This window comes from Liolophura sinensis, chromosome 6, assembly GCF_032854445.1.
Source record: "Liolophura sinensis isolate JHLJ2023 chromosome 6, CUHK_Ljap_v2, whole genome shotgun sequence".
NCBI classification, from domain to species: domain Eukaryota; kingdom Metazoa; phylum Mollusca; class Polyplacophora; order Chitonida; family Chitonidae; genus Liolophura; species Liolophura sinensis.
This window is the reverse complement of record NC_088300.1, coordinates 20,177,428-20,193,114: the sequence shown is the minus strand read 5'-3', so window position 1 is coordinate 20,193,114 and position 15,687 is coordinate 20,177,428. Positions and strand designations below refer to the sequence as shown.

At 40.4% G+C, this 15,687-nt stretch overlaps 1 protein-coding gene across 1 annotated transcript in view; it reads left to right on the top strand.

The window, feature by feature from the left end:
- LOC135466983 (cytochrome P450 2J4-like) overlaps positions 1-15,687 on the top strand; it is a 28,657-nt gene that overhangs the window by 9,569 nt on the left and 3,401 nt on the right. The window contains exons 3-5 of the mRNA XM_064744736.1: positions 586-966; positions 2,881-3,402; positions 4,030-4,470. Of these exons, the coding sequence (XP_064600806.1) occupies positions 586-966; positions 2,881-3,402; positions 4,030-4,470 (1,344 nt within the window). The remainder of the gene's footprint in view (positions 1-585; positions 967-2,880; positions 3,403-4,029; positions 4,471-15,687) is intronic.

Below are 15,687 nucleotides of genomic sequence, written 5' to 3'. Positions count from 1 at the left end.
TATCTAAAATTCATCTGGAAAATGACATCGTTTTGATACGAATTTCTAGGTTATTTAGGCTAGTTAGACTTGGATTGGTTATCTATGACGCCACCCACTGAGTCGTACCGGGCGGCCGACTGCGAAAGGCTACGGCAGTAAATTTATTGATTTTGGTGGATTTAAAGTCATTATTACGTTTCTCGGAAGCCCTTCCTGTAACATAATGTTTAAACATGTTATGATCTTTATAATTAGAACCAGTAGCCAAATATGAACACAAATCCTCTAAAGTGATGCAGCCCCAACCCACACCAGCGCTCACTTTGATTGGTTCCGCTCCCATTGGTATAGTCACTACTGATCTGATTGGTAAGATAAATTATTAAATCTGGTTTCAACTTCACTCGTGGGATACATGCATCTGCTGCAGCAAACAGTTTTTTCCGGATTACTACATATAGGCCTCCGTGTAATGGGGACTCTTCAGCAGCATGTCAAAGTTGCCTCCCTTTGTTTACAACCCTCTTCAACAAGCACTGTGCTATACGTGTCACACTTTAAGCCACATAACACGCTTCGTTGACCTACCTTTGTTTTGCTCAGATAGGAAAGTTTCCAACCCAAAGCCGTTGAGGGCAGCAATGTGGTACAGCGTCTTGTTCACGAACGTGGCGGCGGTGGCCGTCTTCGGGCTGGTCCTACTGCTCTTCTTCCTTCGATCCACCTCCCGTCCTGCCCACCAACCCCCAGGGCCCACACCCTGGCCCCTCATCGGTAACTTCCTTAGCCTCCGGGGAGATCTGTTTACCGCCTTACATAAGCTTCGGTCTCAGTACGGGGACATCTACCTCCTGTACATGGGCAGTACGCCGGCAGTCTTCGTTCATGGCCGCGAAAACTTGCAGGAGGTGCTAGTAACCAGAGGTGACGAGTTTGCAGACCGACCCAAACTGCTGTTCTCTGAGATCCTGTCTAAAGGCAAAGGTACGTGGTATACTGGTAGCTACTGTGATCAGGTACTGGCGACTGTAACGTTATGTGATCTGTTCATGATGACGGGGCCCGCGATGCGTGGATGTAATTAGTATAATGTCTAATATACTTTTAAGTTGTGTGTTTTTTTTTCTTCGAAATTTAAGGTTTTTGTAAATTTCCTTGGCGCAAGGTCAATCTACGCCCGGCTTTAGTTGCTACAGTGCCGAAACTTGTGTCCAGGAAAGGGGGAACATGAGTACACAAAAACTGTTGACACTTTTAGTAAAAACGTATTCTTTTACAAAAATATAATAATTTTAAGACTGAAGAGCATATGCAGCTGAAAATATAGGAATAAGAAACATTAATGTTAGGAATAAGAAAAATTAAATGTAGAGTAAGAAAAATTAAATGTATAAATGAGAAAAATTAAATTTAAATTTATAAAGGAGAAAAATTAAATTTAAATTTATAAATGAGAAAAACTAAATGTATAAATGAGAAAAATTAAATTTAGTAGTGAAAAAATTAAATTTACTCGTAATAATAAATGAGGAGTCTCAGTGTAGAGTCCTTTGACCAATGTTAGAATGAATGAATGAATGAATGAATGAATGAAAATTAAATTTAGGAATGAAAAAATTAAATTTACTTGGAATAATAAATGAGGAGTCTCAGTGTAGAGTCCTTTGACCAATGTTAGAATGAATGCATGAATGAATGAACGTATGAATGATTTGGCTTAACGCCACATCGGCAGTATTTCAGACATATCGAGAACAAGATAAATACACGAGGCGGTTGAGGTTTTCGATACGGTAGTGAGAACATCAAAAATGAAACAAAAATAGAAGCCAGCTCTTTCTACCTTGTGTGAAAATTGTAATACTGGGAAAGCAAACAGTTATAATCCTGCTGGGACACAATCTACCGAATCTTCTTGTACGGTATGCCGAATTGGCATACGCCAGCGGTTAGATAGTTTTGACATACCATACAGCTGAGAGAGGTAGATACCTATTTTCATAATGTATAGGTTACTTCCCTTGACGGAAGGTATGAGAGGAATTATGCAATACTGTTTGCATTTGGGAGTACTCGTGTGATGGAATTTAATTAACCACAGTGGTTAACTGTGACTTATCCACCTGTGTAATGTCTTGTAAGGCTAACTGCTTTTGAATCATTGTAATTTGCTTCCGTGCATTGAGAAACTGACAAAAATATATTGCAATATTTTCAATAACCCATATGCTTTGATGCTGAAACAAAGGACAGATACCTGCCGTCAAATGATATAAATATTTGAAAAGGCAAGTAACCTATTTATTACGACAATATGGAATTCCGTGAGTAAATTCCGTCACCCTAGTACTACCAAATGCTGACAGCATTGGATAATTACCTTGATACACACTGTTAATAAAGGGAAGTAACGTATGCACGACGAAAATACGAAATATTTCCAGGCTGCTACAGTCAGCCGACCTTTCGAAATCAGAGCACATTCAAGGAATTAGCTGCATGCGTGTAGTAAAGGTGGTGCCAAAGATACAGAGAAATCTGTGCACTGCGATTTTTTGCTCAGCGATAGCGGATAACGGCAAAAAGTACACTTGTTACTAGGAAAATACGTAGTTAAGTATTTGAATTGTCACTCTTGCAGCCTTATATTATGGTTCACTGGCACTTGCTTTGTCTTTGTGCTGACCGACAGTCACGAAAACAATGGATATGCTTTTTCAATTCTGCACAAAATACATAGGTACCACAAAAAGCTCTTGGCGTAGCAACCGAACCAGTCTGACCTGGACTGGAACATTCGACCTTATTTTTCAACAGGCAGTCAAGGAGAGCGAAGCTTTATATAACTGAGCTAGTGATAGTAGACCGTCTATAATGTCATGTTCTTTCTTGCCACAGGTGTGGCCAGTGCGTCGGGTCAACCGTGGAAAGAGCAAAGACGGTTCGCACTGCACACCTTGAGGGATTTCGGGTTCGGCAAAATGAGTTCTGAGGTCAGAGTCATTGAGGAAATCAAAATCCTCTTGCGGTGTCTGACAGCCACGAAGGGGTCGACATTTTCCATAGGTAAACTGTTCCACACATCTGTCGGGAATGTAATTAATTCTCTGGTGTTCGGAGATCGCTTCCAGCATGACGACCCTAAGATGGTGACCTGCACGAGGTCAATTGAGGAAACCTTAGATAAAATTGGAGGTTCAGGTGCAGTGAACTTTGTTCCATGGTTGAAATACTTGCCCGGGGATTTCTTCGGGTTCAAAAATATTATGAAAAACAAGGACCTGGTGGAGAGTTTTCTGATAGATCAGATACAACAGCACAAGGAGACGCTTAATCCCGACGAGCCCCGGGATTTTATCGACGCTTATTTGTCTGAGATGTATAAAGCTCAAGAAAAAGACCCACACACGACATTTGAAGGTGAGTGGATTATCTTTTCATTTCTAGCCTTTGCAAACGTCCAAGAATTTGGGACAAAACAGCATTTTTTAAACTCCTACAGGCCACTGCGGAGCCATGATGTTCGATAATAACGAGTTCTCGCTGCATGCAAAATTAAGTTTTGGTCTCAAGTGATCTCTGTATTCGTTTCAGTCGATTGTGGAAGGGTCTCAAATACAGCTATTTCAGGTTTAATTGGACGTACGATATATTTATTGTTGTGAAACGTCATAATCAAGCATTTTAAACTTATAAGATGACGGTTAGTTTCAAAGGAGGAGGAGTCGGGGAGCCAGGTGTAAGTTACCTGCGAACATCCCTACATGTGAGATACAGATGCGCACACCATATTGGTCTTCAATGAACGATTGACAGCGCAAATGGTCACACCGGCTTAGTAGTCAGGTTGTTACCAGTGTTAAAATCCCGTCCTCTCTGAATCAGCTCTGACTTAAGGTCGAAACGTTTGTCAGGCACCATGTGGAGAAGGGTGGATTGATGAATTAATATTAACAAATTATATTTCAAACTGCTTTTCAAAGAGACCCTTGTTACTATGATGGTTTTTTTCTGTCACTGCTTCCGTCTTTTTTTTTTTCATCTCAGATGAACAACTTCTAAAAGTAATTGAGGATTTGTTTGTTGCTGGGACTGAAACTACAGCGACAACTCTCCAGTGGGCGCTGGTCTACATGATAAACTACCCGGATGTCCAGACCAAAGTTCGGGCGGAGATTCGTTCTGTTATCGGAAGAGGCAGGTTTCCGACTATGGCCGACCGCAAACACATGCCTTACATGGAAGCCACTCTGATGGAGGTGTTGCGATGTGGAGATATTTCACCATTGAGTGTACCTCACGCAGCGTCACAGGACACCTCTTTAGCGGGGTATGCAATCCCCAAAGGTACCATCATCATGACCCCCTTAATCAGCTTACACAAGGACCCACAGGTGTGGAAAGATCCCGAAGTCTTTGATCCCTGCCGATTCCTGGATTCTGATGGAAATATTGTCAAGTCTGATAACTTGTTGCCATTTTCCGCAGGTAATTCATTTGATGATTCACTTGTATTTTCCGGTGTAAGGGCGTGGGGGTGATAGAAATAGTGCTGTTTTAGAAGGATGATGTTTTGATGGCAATCAAGAGAAGATAGATGGCTGATGATGGAAATATGACAATAAGGTATAGTGTGGGAGTTATAATGTGCCGATGTATCGGGTATGAAAAAGTCATAACGTTAGGCTTTTGTGAGAACGACGAGAACATAGTAAGATGATAACGGAAGGCTTATGGGAATGTGAGTCGGGCATATAGCAGAGATAATCAAAAGATTTTGGGAGAATAGGGAGACGGTCAGATGATAATGGAAATGTATTGTGAAAATGAACTGAGCATGATATAATGATAATCAAAGGCTTTGGTGAAAATAAGAAGGATGAGAGCCTAATGACTGGCGTACTATTACCCGTGTTACAAGGATGTTCTGTGAAACGCTTCACTCTTAGCTTAGCCCGCGGCCTTGTCCAAAAGCATGGACACTTCCTGCTTTACTGCACTTAGCACATCGTAGGCTACACGTGGCGAATGTTGATTGATTGATTTATTTGATCGGTGTTTTACGCCGGACTTAAGGATATTTCACTTATACGACGGCGGCCAGCATTATGGTGGGTGGAAATCGGGCACAGCCCGGGGGAAACCCACGACCATCCGCACGTTGCTGGAAGACCTTCCCACATATGGCCGGAGAGGAAGCCAGCATGAGCTGTACTTGAACTCACAGCGACCGCATTGGTGAGAGACTCCTGTGTCATTACGCTGCGCTAGGGCCCTAACCGACAGAGGCACGGAGGCCCCTACGAGGCGAATGAAATCATTATTTCATTATTATACTGTTATATATGACTATTTAACGTCTTCATGTACTGTTAGTCTGCGGACCTTTGTGAAAGCGTAACAGGCCTTGTTATATAAGTACAGCGCGGACCTGACGGAAAGCACCTTGTTCAATGCTCTGTTTATTTAACTGGCTGTTCATTGGCTGTTAATTCTGTGTCTAAGAATAGTTGAATCCACCTGGACCGTACATAAGCCGTGTTTTCTGTGCAGAGGGGAGGTATTTTTGCTGCATCCACTGGGAGCCAGTGGCTAAATATTTACAATGGGAGATTTTGATCCTAAACAGTTTGTTAATGCGCCCGATCAGGATGTTTTTGAGAGTTTAAAGAAGGAAGACTTGGTTAAGTTAGGGACATTTTTAGGTTTGTCCGTAAAGTCTTCATGGAGGAAAAGAGATATGCAGTATACCTTGTTGAAGCATTTAGTGGAGATAGGTAAGTTTGATAGTTCTGCATTATCTGATTATGAGTTCGAGGGTCAGTCTGATGCCGAGCTTAAGTTTAAGTAATTTGAGTTAGAAAAGTTGAAAATGCAGAGAGAGGAAAGAGAGAGGGAGAGGGAAGTGCAGAGAGAGGAGAGGCAAGAAAGAGAGAGGGAAAGAGAATTGGAGTTCCAAATGAAAAAGTTAGAGGTAGAGAGAGATGAGAAACCGGGTCCTTCCGGTAGACAGGATTCAGGATTTGATGTGACCAAATACATTCGGTTAGTTCCATCCTTTCAGGAAAAAGAGGTGGAGAAGTACTTTCTGCATTTTGAGAAAATTGCAAATAGCTTGAAGTGGCCTAAAGAGTTCTGGACTATGTTATTACAGAGTGTGCTAATTGGAAAGGCCAGGGAAATTTACACTCAGTTAAGTGTAGAGAATGCTTCCAATTATGACTATGTGAAAGAGGTAATTTTGAAGGGTTATGAATTGGTGCCTGAAGCTTACCGCCAGAAATTTCGTAACTGTGAAAAAGGTAGAGATCAGACATACGTTGAGTTTGGTCGAGCTAAGGAGCAGTTGTTTGATTGCTGGTGTATAGCCAAGAAAATAGGCAAGGATTTTGAAAGTTTGCGTCAGCTTGTGCTGGTAGAAGAGTTCAAGCGTTGTATTCATAGTGATGTAAAGGTGTTCGTTGATGAGCAGAAGGCGAGTAAACTTGAAGAGGCAGCCAGTTTAGCTGATGATTATTCCTTGACACATAAGGTTACATACACGGGTAAGCCATTTAATTCATTTACACGTAGAAATACCCAGTCATGGGTAGAGGTAGCTCTGCACAGAAGAGTTCTACACCAGGCTCCAGTGGTTCTACAGCTCATGGTTCACGTAGTTCAGATTGGAATGGTAGTCCTCGAAATAGGGTCACTTGTAATTTTTGCAAGCGGGTAGGTCACGTGATGAGTGAATGTTACAAGTTGAAAAGGATACGGGAAGCTCAGAATGAGTCTAAGCCCACAGGTCTTTGTGTTACTATGCACAAAACATTGCCGGAAGTTACATCAGCAGTTAAAAGCAGATCTGAGTTAGCTGATATGGGATTGGATAAGATTCCCAAATGCTCTATGGATAGCTTTGCTCCGTTTATCAATTCTGGTTCAGTGTCGCTTAGAAGCGACATGTCTGGTGCTACCCCTATAAAGATATTAAGGGATACTGGGGCATCTCAGTCTCTGTTGTTGATGAATACTCTGCCCTTTTCTGAAGAGTCGTACTCTGGGGTTCGTGCCCTTATTAGAGGAGTAGAGTCTAGTGACTTTGTCAGTGTTCCCCTTCATGATATTTATTTGTCTTCAGATTTGATATCTGGACCTGTCAGGGTAGGCATTAAGCCTTCATTACCTTTTGAGGGTATTCATTTGTTGTTGGGAAATGACTTAGCACATGATAAAGTTACTGTTGATTCCTTAATGGTTGACAAGCCTTCTCTGAATTCAGTCACAGAGCCAGTTGAAAGCGAGATAGCGGGTTTATATCCGTCCTGTGTTGTTACAAGAGCTATGTCTAGAGAAGTCAGTACAGACCAGGGTAGTACTGTTGATTTGAGTGAGACTTTTCTCAACAACATGTTGGGTGGAGATTCTTCCAAATTAGACAGCCAGCAGGAAGTAGATACTAATTCTGTTAGTGGTGATCAGTCATTTTGTAGGACTGAGTTGATTGCTGAACAACACAGTGATCCAAGTATTTCTTGCTTGTTTAATGATGCAGCTAAAGATGGTGAATCTTTACCTGACCCATGCTACTACTATGTCAAGTCTGGCATATTGATGCGGCAGTGGAGGCCTCCCGATGTTTCGTTGGAGGATGAATGGGCAATTAAGCATCAGGTAGCTGTGCCCAAGTCTTATCGTAAAGACATACTGACCATAGCGCATGAAACGCCGTTAGCAGGTCATTTAGGTGTTAATAAGACCTATCATAAGACTCTCAGTCATTTTTATTGGCCAGGAATAAGGAAAGATGTTACTGAATTTTGCAGGTCTTGTCATGAATGTCAGTTAGTGGGGAAACCTAACCAGACAATCCCCAAGGCAGCCTTGAGGCCTATTCCTGCAATTGGTGAGCCATTCAGTAGAATCTTAATAGATTGTGTTGGTCCGCTACCTAAGACAAAGTCTGGAAATCAGTATATGTTAACTATAATGTGTACTTCAACTCGTTTCCCTGAGGCAATTCCATTAAGGAATATTACTGCAAGACTGTAATTAAGGCTTTAGTTAAGTTCTTCACCATGTTTGGTCTGCCTAAGTCAGTACAGTCAGACCAGGGTTCAAATTTCATGTCTGGTGTGTTCCAACAAGTTATGCATGAGCTAGGTATTAGCCAGTATAAATCCTCAGCTTATCACCCACAAAGTCAAGGAGCACTAGAGAGATTCCATCAGACACTGAAAAGTATGATAAGAACTTACTGCTTTGAGACAGGAAAGATTGGGACGAGGGTGTACCTTTGTTAATGTTTGCTGTAAGAGAGTCTGTACAAGAGTCACTTAGATTTAGTCCATTTGAGCTTGTGTTTGGCGATACTGTGCGTGGTCCACTACAGTTGTTCAAGGAAAAGTTTGTGTCTGGTGATAGTGACAATGTTAACCTATTACAGTATGTGTCAAGATTTCGTACTAAGCTCAACAGAGTATGTGAGTTAGCCAGAGAGAATCTTACAGCTTCTCAGAAGAGTTATGAAAACTAAGTATTGACAAGAGACAGTAAGACGCAGATTTGAAGTTGGTCAGAAGGTATTGGCCTTACTTCCAGTTAGTGGTAAGCCACTTGAAGCTCGTTATTTTGGACCTTATGTAGTAGACAAGAGGCTAAGTGATCTTAATTATATTATTTTCACTCCTGATCGGCGCAAATCTAGACAACTTTGTCACATTAACATGTTAAAGCCATATGTAGACAGAGATAGCACTGATCTTAATGTTGTACATCCTAGTGGAGTTGCTATCTCTTGTTTTCCAGTGCCAAGTTGTAAGAGGAAATTAAAGCGTTTTTTTTGGGCATGGCAGGTTATTATCGTAAGTTCTGTAGGAACTTTTCATTTGTTAGTGAGCCATTAACTCGGCTGTTAAAGAAAGGTGCTAAATTCTTGTGGTCCATTGAGTGTCAGAGATCTTTTGATAGATTAAAGGCCATGCTAAGCAGCGGCCCCATACTTGTAGCACCTGATTTTAATTTACCATTTAAGCTAGCTGTTGATGCTAGTGATATATCTGCTGGGGCAGTTTTGTTACAAGAAAATGAAACAGATCACGTTGATCACCCTGTATGCTTTTTCTCTCGCAAATTTGACAAGTGCCAGAGAAATTATTCGACAATAGAAAAGGAGTGTCTGTCCTTGATTCTAGCATTACAGCATTTTGAAGTATATGTGACTTCGTCAAGTTACCACATTGTTGTGTATACAGATCACAATCCCTTGACCTTCTTGCACAAACTAAAAGGTAAAAACCGAAGTTTGTTACGGTGGAGTTTGCTTTTGCAAGAATTTAATCTAGAGATTAGACACATAAAAGGGAAAGATAATGTGATTGGTGATTGTTTGTCACGTGTCTAGTTGGTTTTCTGCAGCTTTGTTTTTATAGACTGTGGTAAACGTTATTATTATTCATAATTATGAATATGTTAAAGAAAGTTTTATGCAAAACTTTCTTTCCCTGAAGGGTGGGGGTGTTATGTATGACTATTTAACGTCTTCATGTACTGTTAGTCTGCGGACCTTTGTGAAGGGGGGGGGGGGGGGGGGGTTGATTTGCACTGGCGCTTTTCCGGCCCAAAGGGCCGATGCGCGTCATTGAAAATGCTTTTAAGCTGGATAGTATATAAAGGGAGAGTATATTATTTAGGACAAGAAGAAGAAGTTTGAATACTAGTGCTATGGACATTGTAGCATTATAGCCGACGAATTTTGGGCTTGATGACTAAAAGAAAAAAAATTGTTTGCAGAGGGTCATTATTCACTATGATGACCGTTTCTTAATGTAGTCATACAATCCATATTTACAGTACAAGATGGGCAGGTACATGGGTTAAAGAGAGATTTTGGGAAAGGTGGGCGTTAGAACACTCAAGATGTTATAACATATACGGGACACAGAGTATAGTACAGGAAGAGCTGAACAGTATACATACACAATACCTGGACGAAAAAAAAACAGTAGAAGCGTCAGCTCATATCAGTTCTATTCGGGTAAAAAAACGACAACAACCAATTTAAAAGCAACAGATAGGACGATCCAACCATGTTAATATTAAAAAAAAAACGGATTATTAAAAACGACGACATCTGCTAAGAAAATTGGCCAGGGCCTGGAAAGTCTTATCTCGGTTCGCTTTAGGATTTAAAACAGATGCTAACGTAAAATGCCGAAGGCCAATGGAGTGTAAGTCCCGGTAAAGAACACGGCGAGCGTTAGAGTGCCGGGTACACGTAAATAAGAGATGAGCGATATCATCGTTAACTAGGCATGTGTCACATAACCCAGATGGGTGCAGATTCATTCTGAATAAATAGGTATTTGTAGGTACATGTCCAGAAATAAGGCGGAAAACTAGCGTTTCATCTCGTCGGGAACGTAATGATATTGGCGAATTTAACAAGACAGAACGATTATACTCGTGAAAAAACCTCCCCTTATTAGCTTCATCCCACTGCCGCTGCCAAATATCCACAAATTTAGGTGCGACATGACTCATAATTTCATTAATGTTTAAGGGCACGTGTATGGATATATCTAAAAAGGATAAAGCTCTCTTCGCCAGGGAGTCTGCCATTTCGTTCCCCACAATACCGACATGAGCTGGTACCCAGTCAAAACTCACAGAGACGCCCTGGTAACGAAGAGTGGTGCATAAATGTAGTATTTCAAACACAAGTGATGAAGAATTATACCAGACATAATTTGACATGGCCTGCAAGGAAGATAAAGAATCGGTAAGTATAACAGCCCTGGAAGGTTTTAGGTCGAGGAGAAACTGAAGAGCACAGATGATAGCTGTAAGTTCTGCTGTAAATACTGAGACAAAATTGGATAATCTAAAGGATTTGGAATATTTTAACTCTGGAACACAAAAAGCTGCACCAACTCTGTTGCTGCCTGGACACTTGGAGGCATCAGTGTATACCTGCAAGTACTGGGATAGGCTTGTATGTATATATTCCGTAGCACATAGTAAGGAAACATTCGGATTATCAGATTTTTTTTTATCATCGTTCAGAGTAGTCGAAATATAGGAAGGTTCTAGATTCCATGTGGGGAAATCAGGAACACGGGATGACTGCAAAGCAACATTATCACAATCTAAAGACGAAGATATGTTCTTTGATCTCAAACTAAATGGTAACCCAGCATAACTATTTAAGTCATGCAAGTTGTCAAAAAAGAAAGGTTCGAGCAAACGAGACGAAGCATTATTAACCGAACATTTGAGCCTGAAAAAGAACTTGAGGGTGCGCAGGCGCCGACGGATAGACAATGGCCACTCGTTACAGAATACCTGTAGAACGTTAAGTGGTGTGGTGCGCATGCCTCCTGTACATATCCGCACCGCTGCGCACTGAACAGAATCTAATTTTTCTTTAAGCATAATGCAAGCAGAATCATAGGCTTCACAACAATAATCAAGTTTGGTACGGATGAGAGAGCGATATAGCAGTAGTAATGATTTTTTCTCAGCCCCCCAAGATTTTCCCGATACACACCTCATTAAATTTAGAACTTTATCACATCTTGCTATCAAATAGTCAATATGTCTACCCCAAGTAAGCCTATTATCGAATATAACCCCGAGATACTTAAAAGAAGAGGAGATTTTGATCGTCGAGTTATTAAGGGTTAGACAAACATTACCAGTATGGCGCCGTGTAAACACAACAGCTTCTGTTTTAACAGAAGAAAACTTAAACCCCCAGTCCCGGCTCCATTTCATTATATCATCTAGACCTTGCTGAATATGCTTGACACAAGAGGCAAGGGACCTAGAGCAAAACCACATGGACTTATCATCAGCGAAAAGCGTGCAATTTAATTTAGGGGATATAGCATTGGGTAAGTCATTTATGGCTACATTAAATAAAGTGGGAGATAAGACACTTCCCTGGGGAACCCCATTCTCCACCGGAACCATGCGAGAATAACTCTGTCCCACTCGAACTTTAATAAAACGTCCGGACAGGAAATCTTTTAAAAAACCCAACATTTTCCCACCAATGCCAATATTACGCAGCTTAATTAACACCCCAGTCCTCCAAACCATATCGTACGCTTTTTCTATATCGAGAAACACGGCAAGTAGATAATCTTTATATTTAAAAGAGTGTCTGATGGAGGTTTCTAAATTAACCACATGGTCAGTAGTACAACGTTTGTTTCTAAAACCGCTCTGTACTGGACTAAGTATATTGTGTTTCTCCAAAAACCACATCAATCTAGAATTTATCATACGCTCCATGACCTTGCAGAGACAGGACGTGAGGGCTATAGGCCTGTGCGAAGATGTGAACGAGGGATCCTTACCTGGTTTAGCAACGGGCACAACAATTGCCGTTTTCCATTTAGCAGGGAGTTTCATACTAGACCAAACGGCATTGTAGGGCAATAGTAATATAGTCATACAGTGATATGGCAAATTGTACAACATGGAGTACGTAGTAGTATCCTCACCCGGTGACGAATCCGAACATGAGGATAAGGCCTGCTTTAATTCTAGTAAAGAAAAATCATTGTTAATTGGCATGTCATCAAAAAGAATATTATTAAAAGGATGCATTTCTTCAATATTTTCCTTATGGGATATAAACTCAGGAGAATAATTGTTTGAACTGGAAACGAAAAAGAAACTGTCTGCCAAAATATTGGCTTTGTCAATATTAGTAACATAATTACTATTATTATGAACAATAGTTGGGGTGTTATTTGATTTTCTTTTACCTTTAATCGAGTTTATTTTATTCCAGACTTCTTTGGTATTTGTATTTTCAGATAAATTCGAACAGTATTGTCGCCAGTGATCTCTCTCAGCTGTTTTAATCACCCGCTGTGCTACAGCTTTAGCTCGTTTAAATAAAACAATGTCTTGGTATAGGCGAGTGCGTTTTGCACGATTTTTTAAACGTTTCCGATTTTTTATAGCATTAGAACAATCGTCGTTCCACCAAGGAACAGGTATTTTACTAGACACCTTACCTGAGGATTTTGGAATGCATTTTTGTGCAGCCACATCAATGGCATTAAGTACATTATCTGCAAAAATATCAACATCATTATTATACACATCCTGAGAAAAAGACCTCAAACATTCTTCTTTGTATATATCCCAGTTTGCCCTTTTCACACACCATTTGGGAGGCTGGCCTACAGGATTCACATGGTGGTCTATATTACAGGTGACTAGAACTGGTAAGTGGTCGCTAGGACAAGGGCTTATGGTATCAACGAACCAATTAAAAGACAGACCTATATCTGCTGAGCAAAGGGTAAGGTCTAAGTGAGACAGATTACCAGAATGAGGATCTACACGAGTGCCCGTCCCATCATTTAAAACACACATTTCATAATCATTAACTAGAGCAGTCATTACCCTTCCATTGAAATTCGTTGTAATGCTACCCCATAAGGGTCCGTAAGCGTTAAAATCCCCACACAATATATAAGTGCTATTAATATAAGACATAAGAGTATCAAAATCTTTTCTATCAATACGACTAGAAGGATTGTATATATTAACAACACTTGTGGGTGCACCAGACCTCGTAGCAATATTAAAACATTGTGCTTCAATACTGTTAAAGGGAGGTAACTTTAGTTCTGAAAAGGATAGGCCATCTGTATTCCTATCCATTCTACCTATAAAATACCCAGGGTAAGTACCTTTGTGAAAGTTTGTTTATTTACTGGTTTTAGGGCCACTTTCCTGGCGGATATCGTGGCCCATCAAATCAGTGTTTTATTTTTTTTTTTTAACACATGAATATTTTGGTTACATAACAGCAGTGCGTTGGTATACTATTTACATATGTACATGAGTCAATTAGTGGGATTAACCTCTTTGTGGTAGCATGTTACATCTTATTCTATAGGTTCAAATGCTGCCATGGTCATTTAACAGAAAGGGGATAAATAGTAAGCTATTTACAGGGATTAACGTTATCTTTACATTAGAAATACATAGATCTGCATTAAAAAATTACAATGAGTTGCCTATACAGAAATTTACACAGAGAGAAAACAACATTAGTGCCTTTATTTATTGGTTAACAGTTTTGTTCTCTTGCTTCCTCCTCTGTGGCGTGGAGTTAAGGAGCTCCCGCCACTTATACCGGACGCCGTCCAGGAAAAACCAGCGTACTGGAAACCTGTGCCTGTAACAGGTGCGACAAGTATAAATGAGGAGCAAGGATGTCAGGCCTCATCCACTTAGTTGAAGCAAGAGATAGTCCTATTGTCATAATGTCTTTCATGTTTCTGGTCTTCGTTTCCTGGTTGTTAAGTTTCTTTGGTCCCATGGGTCTTCTTATTGTTTTCCCTGTCTTCTTCTTTAATTGATTTCCTTCTCTATTTCCAATTTTTATTTTTGGCCTCCCATGGCGGCGCAGACAGCACGTTTCATAGACCGGTAGAACAGTTCCTGGCCTAGAGTGTTTAGGTGCACTCCGTCGTTGGTTAGAATTTGTTTTTGTGGTCGGATCAGTCCCCGGTGTCTCCAGAAGGTGGCCAATTGGTTGTTTGTCAGCTTCTTGTTAATTTCATGGATTTTTGTATTATAAATGTGGACCGAAATTCGCCGAGTTACCTGACGGTAAAGAAGCTGGCTGATGTAGATCCTTGGAATTTGGAATTTCGTTTTAAGTGCACCAACATAGTCTAAAATATCAGCGCAAATTGCTGCTGCTGATTTGTGAGAGTCCGCATCGTTTCCCCCAATGTGAAGGATAACTAGGTCAGGTTTTGTCTCCTGAAGGAGACTTTCCAATCTTCCAGAGCATCTAAGTGTCCCAACTCTAGCTCCCCCAATGCCAAAAAACCGAATGTCCTGGCCTGTTCCAAAGTCGATTCTAGAGTTTGGGATCGAATTTCGAAGGATACTATTCTCCAGTCTATGAACGTAACTGCTGCCGATAATAAAGATTTTCATCCTTTTTATTTTTTTTTTTTTCCCTGTGAAAACAAATAGAGAAAACAAATATACAAGATAGTTGTATTTTTGATTTGCGAAGGGGTTTTGTTTATGAGATAATGTATATCTTAAGCAAGAAGATATTTGATAAAACAGATATTTAGGAGCAAATTAGTGGTATACCTACCAATCAGAAATTGATAGAGGGTCTGCCCTCGTATGATATATACACATTTGTAAATAAATAGAAAATAAATATCAACTAATAAGAATAGATAAATAACAACAAATAAGAGGGCAGATTAGTTAATGGAGAAATATTATTAATTACTACAGTTATCAACTTTTGTGGTTACATTGTTTTCGTGTGCTATGTTTTTGCAGATTGGTTTCATGGACGTTTTATCGGCCCTCAAGATCAAGGTATCGCCGATATAGTTGGGGATAAAGTTGTAGGGAGGAATTATGTATCTGTGGAATAAACGGCCCTCAAAATCAAGGTATCGCCGTTGTTAGTATATGTGTTTGGTAATTACGGAGAATGCACCGTTTTTAATCAGAGAAGGTGACGTATTGTTGACTAGAGCAGAAACGGCCCTCAGAATCAAGGTATCGCCGTTGTTGGTCAATTGTGTTTTATCAGATTCGGCTTTCGTAACCCGTCGATTTGATGTATTCTTTTAGTAAGGAGAATATTTGTGCTCTCAGGTGTGGTTTGGGGTTAAGGATAGTCTGAAGGTCAAGTTCACATTTGTAGATTTG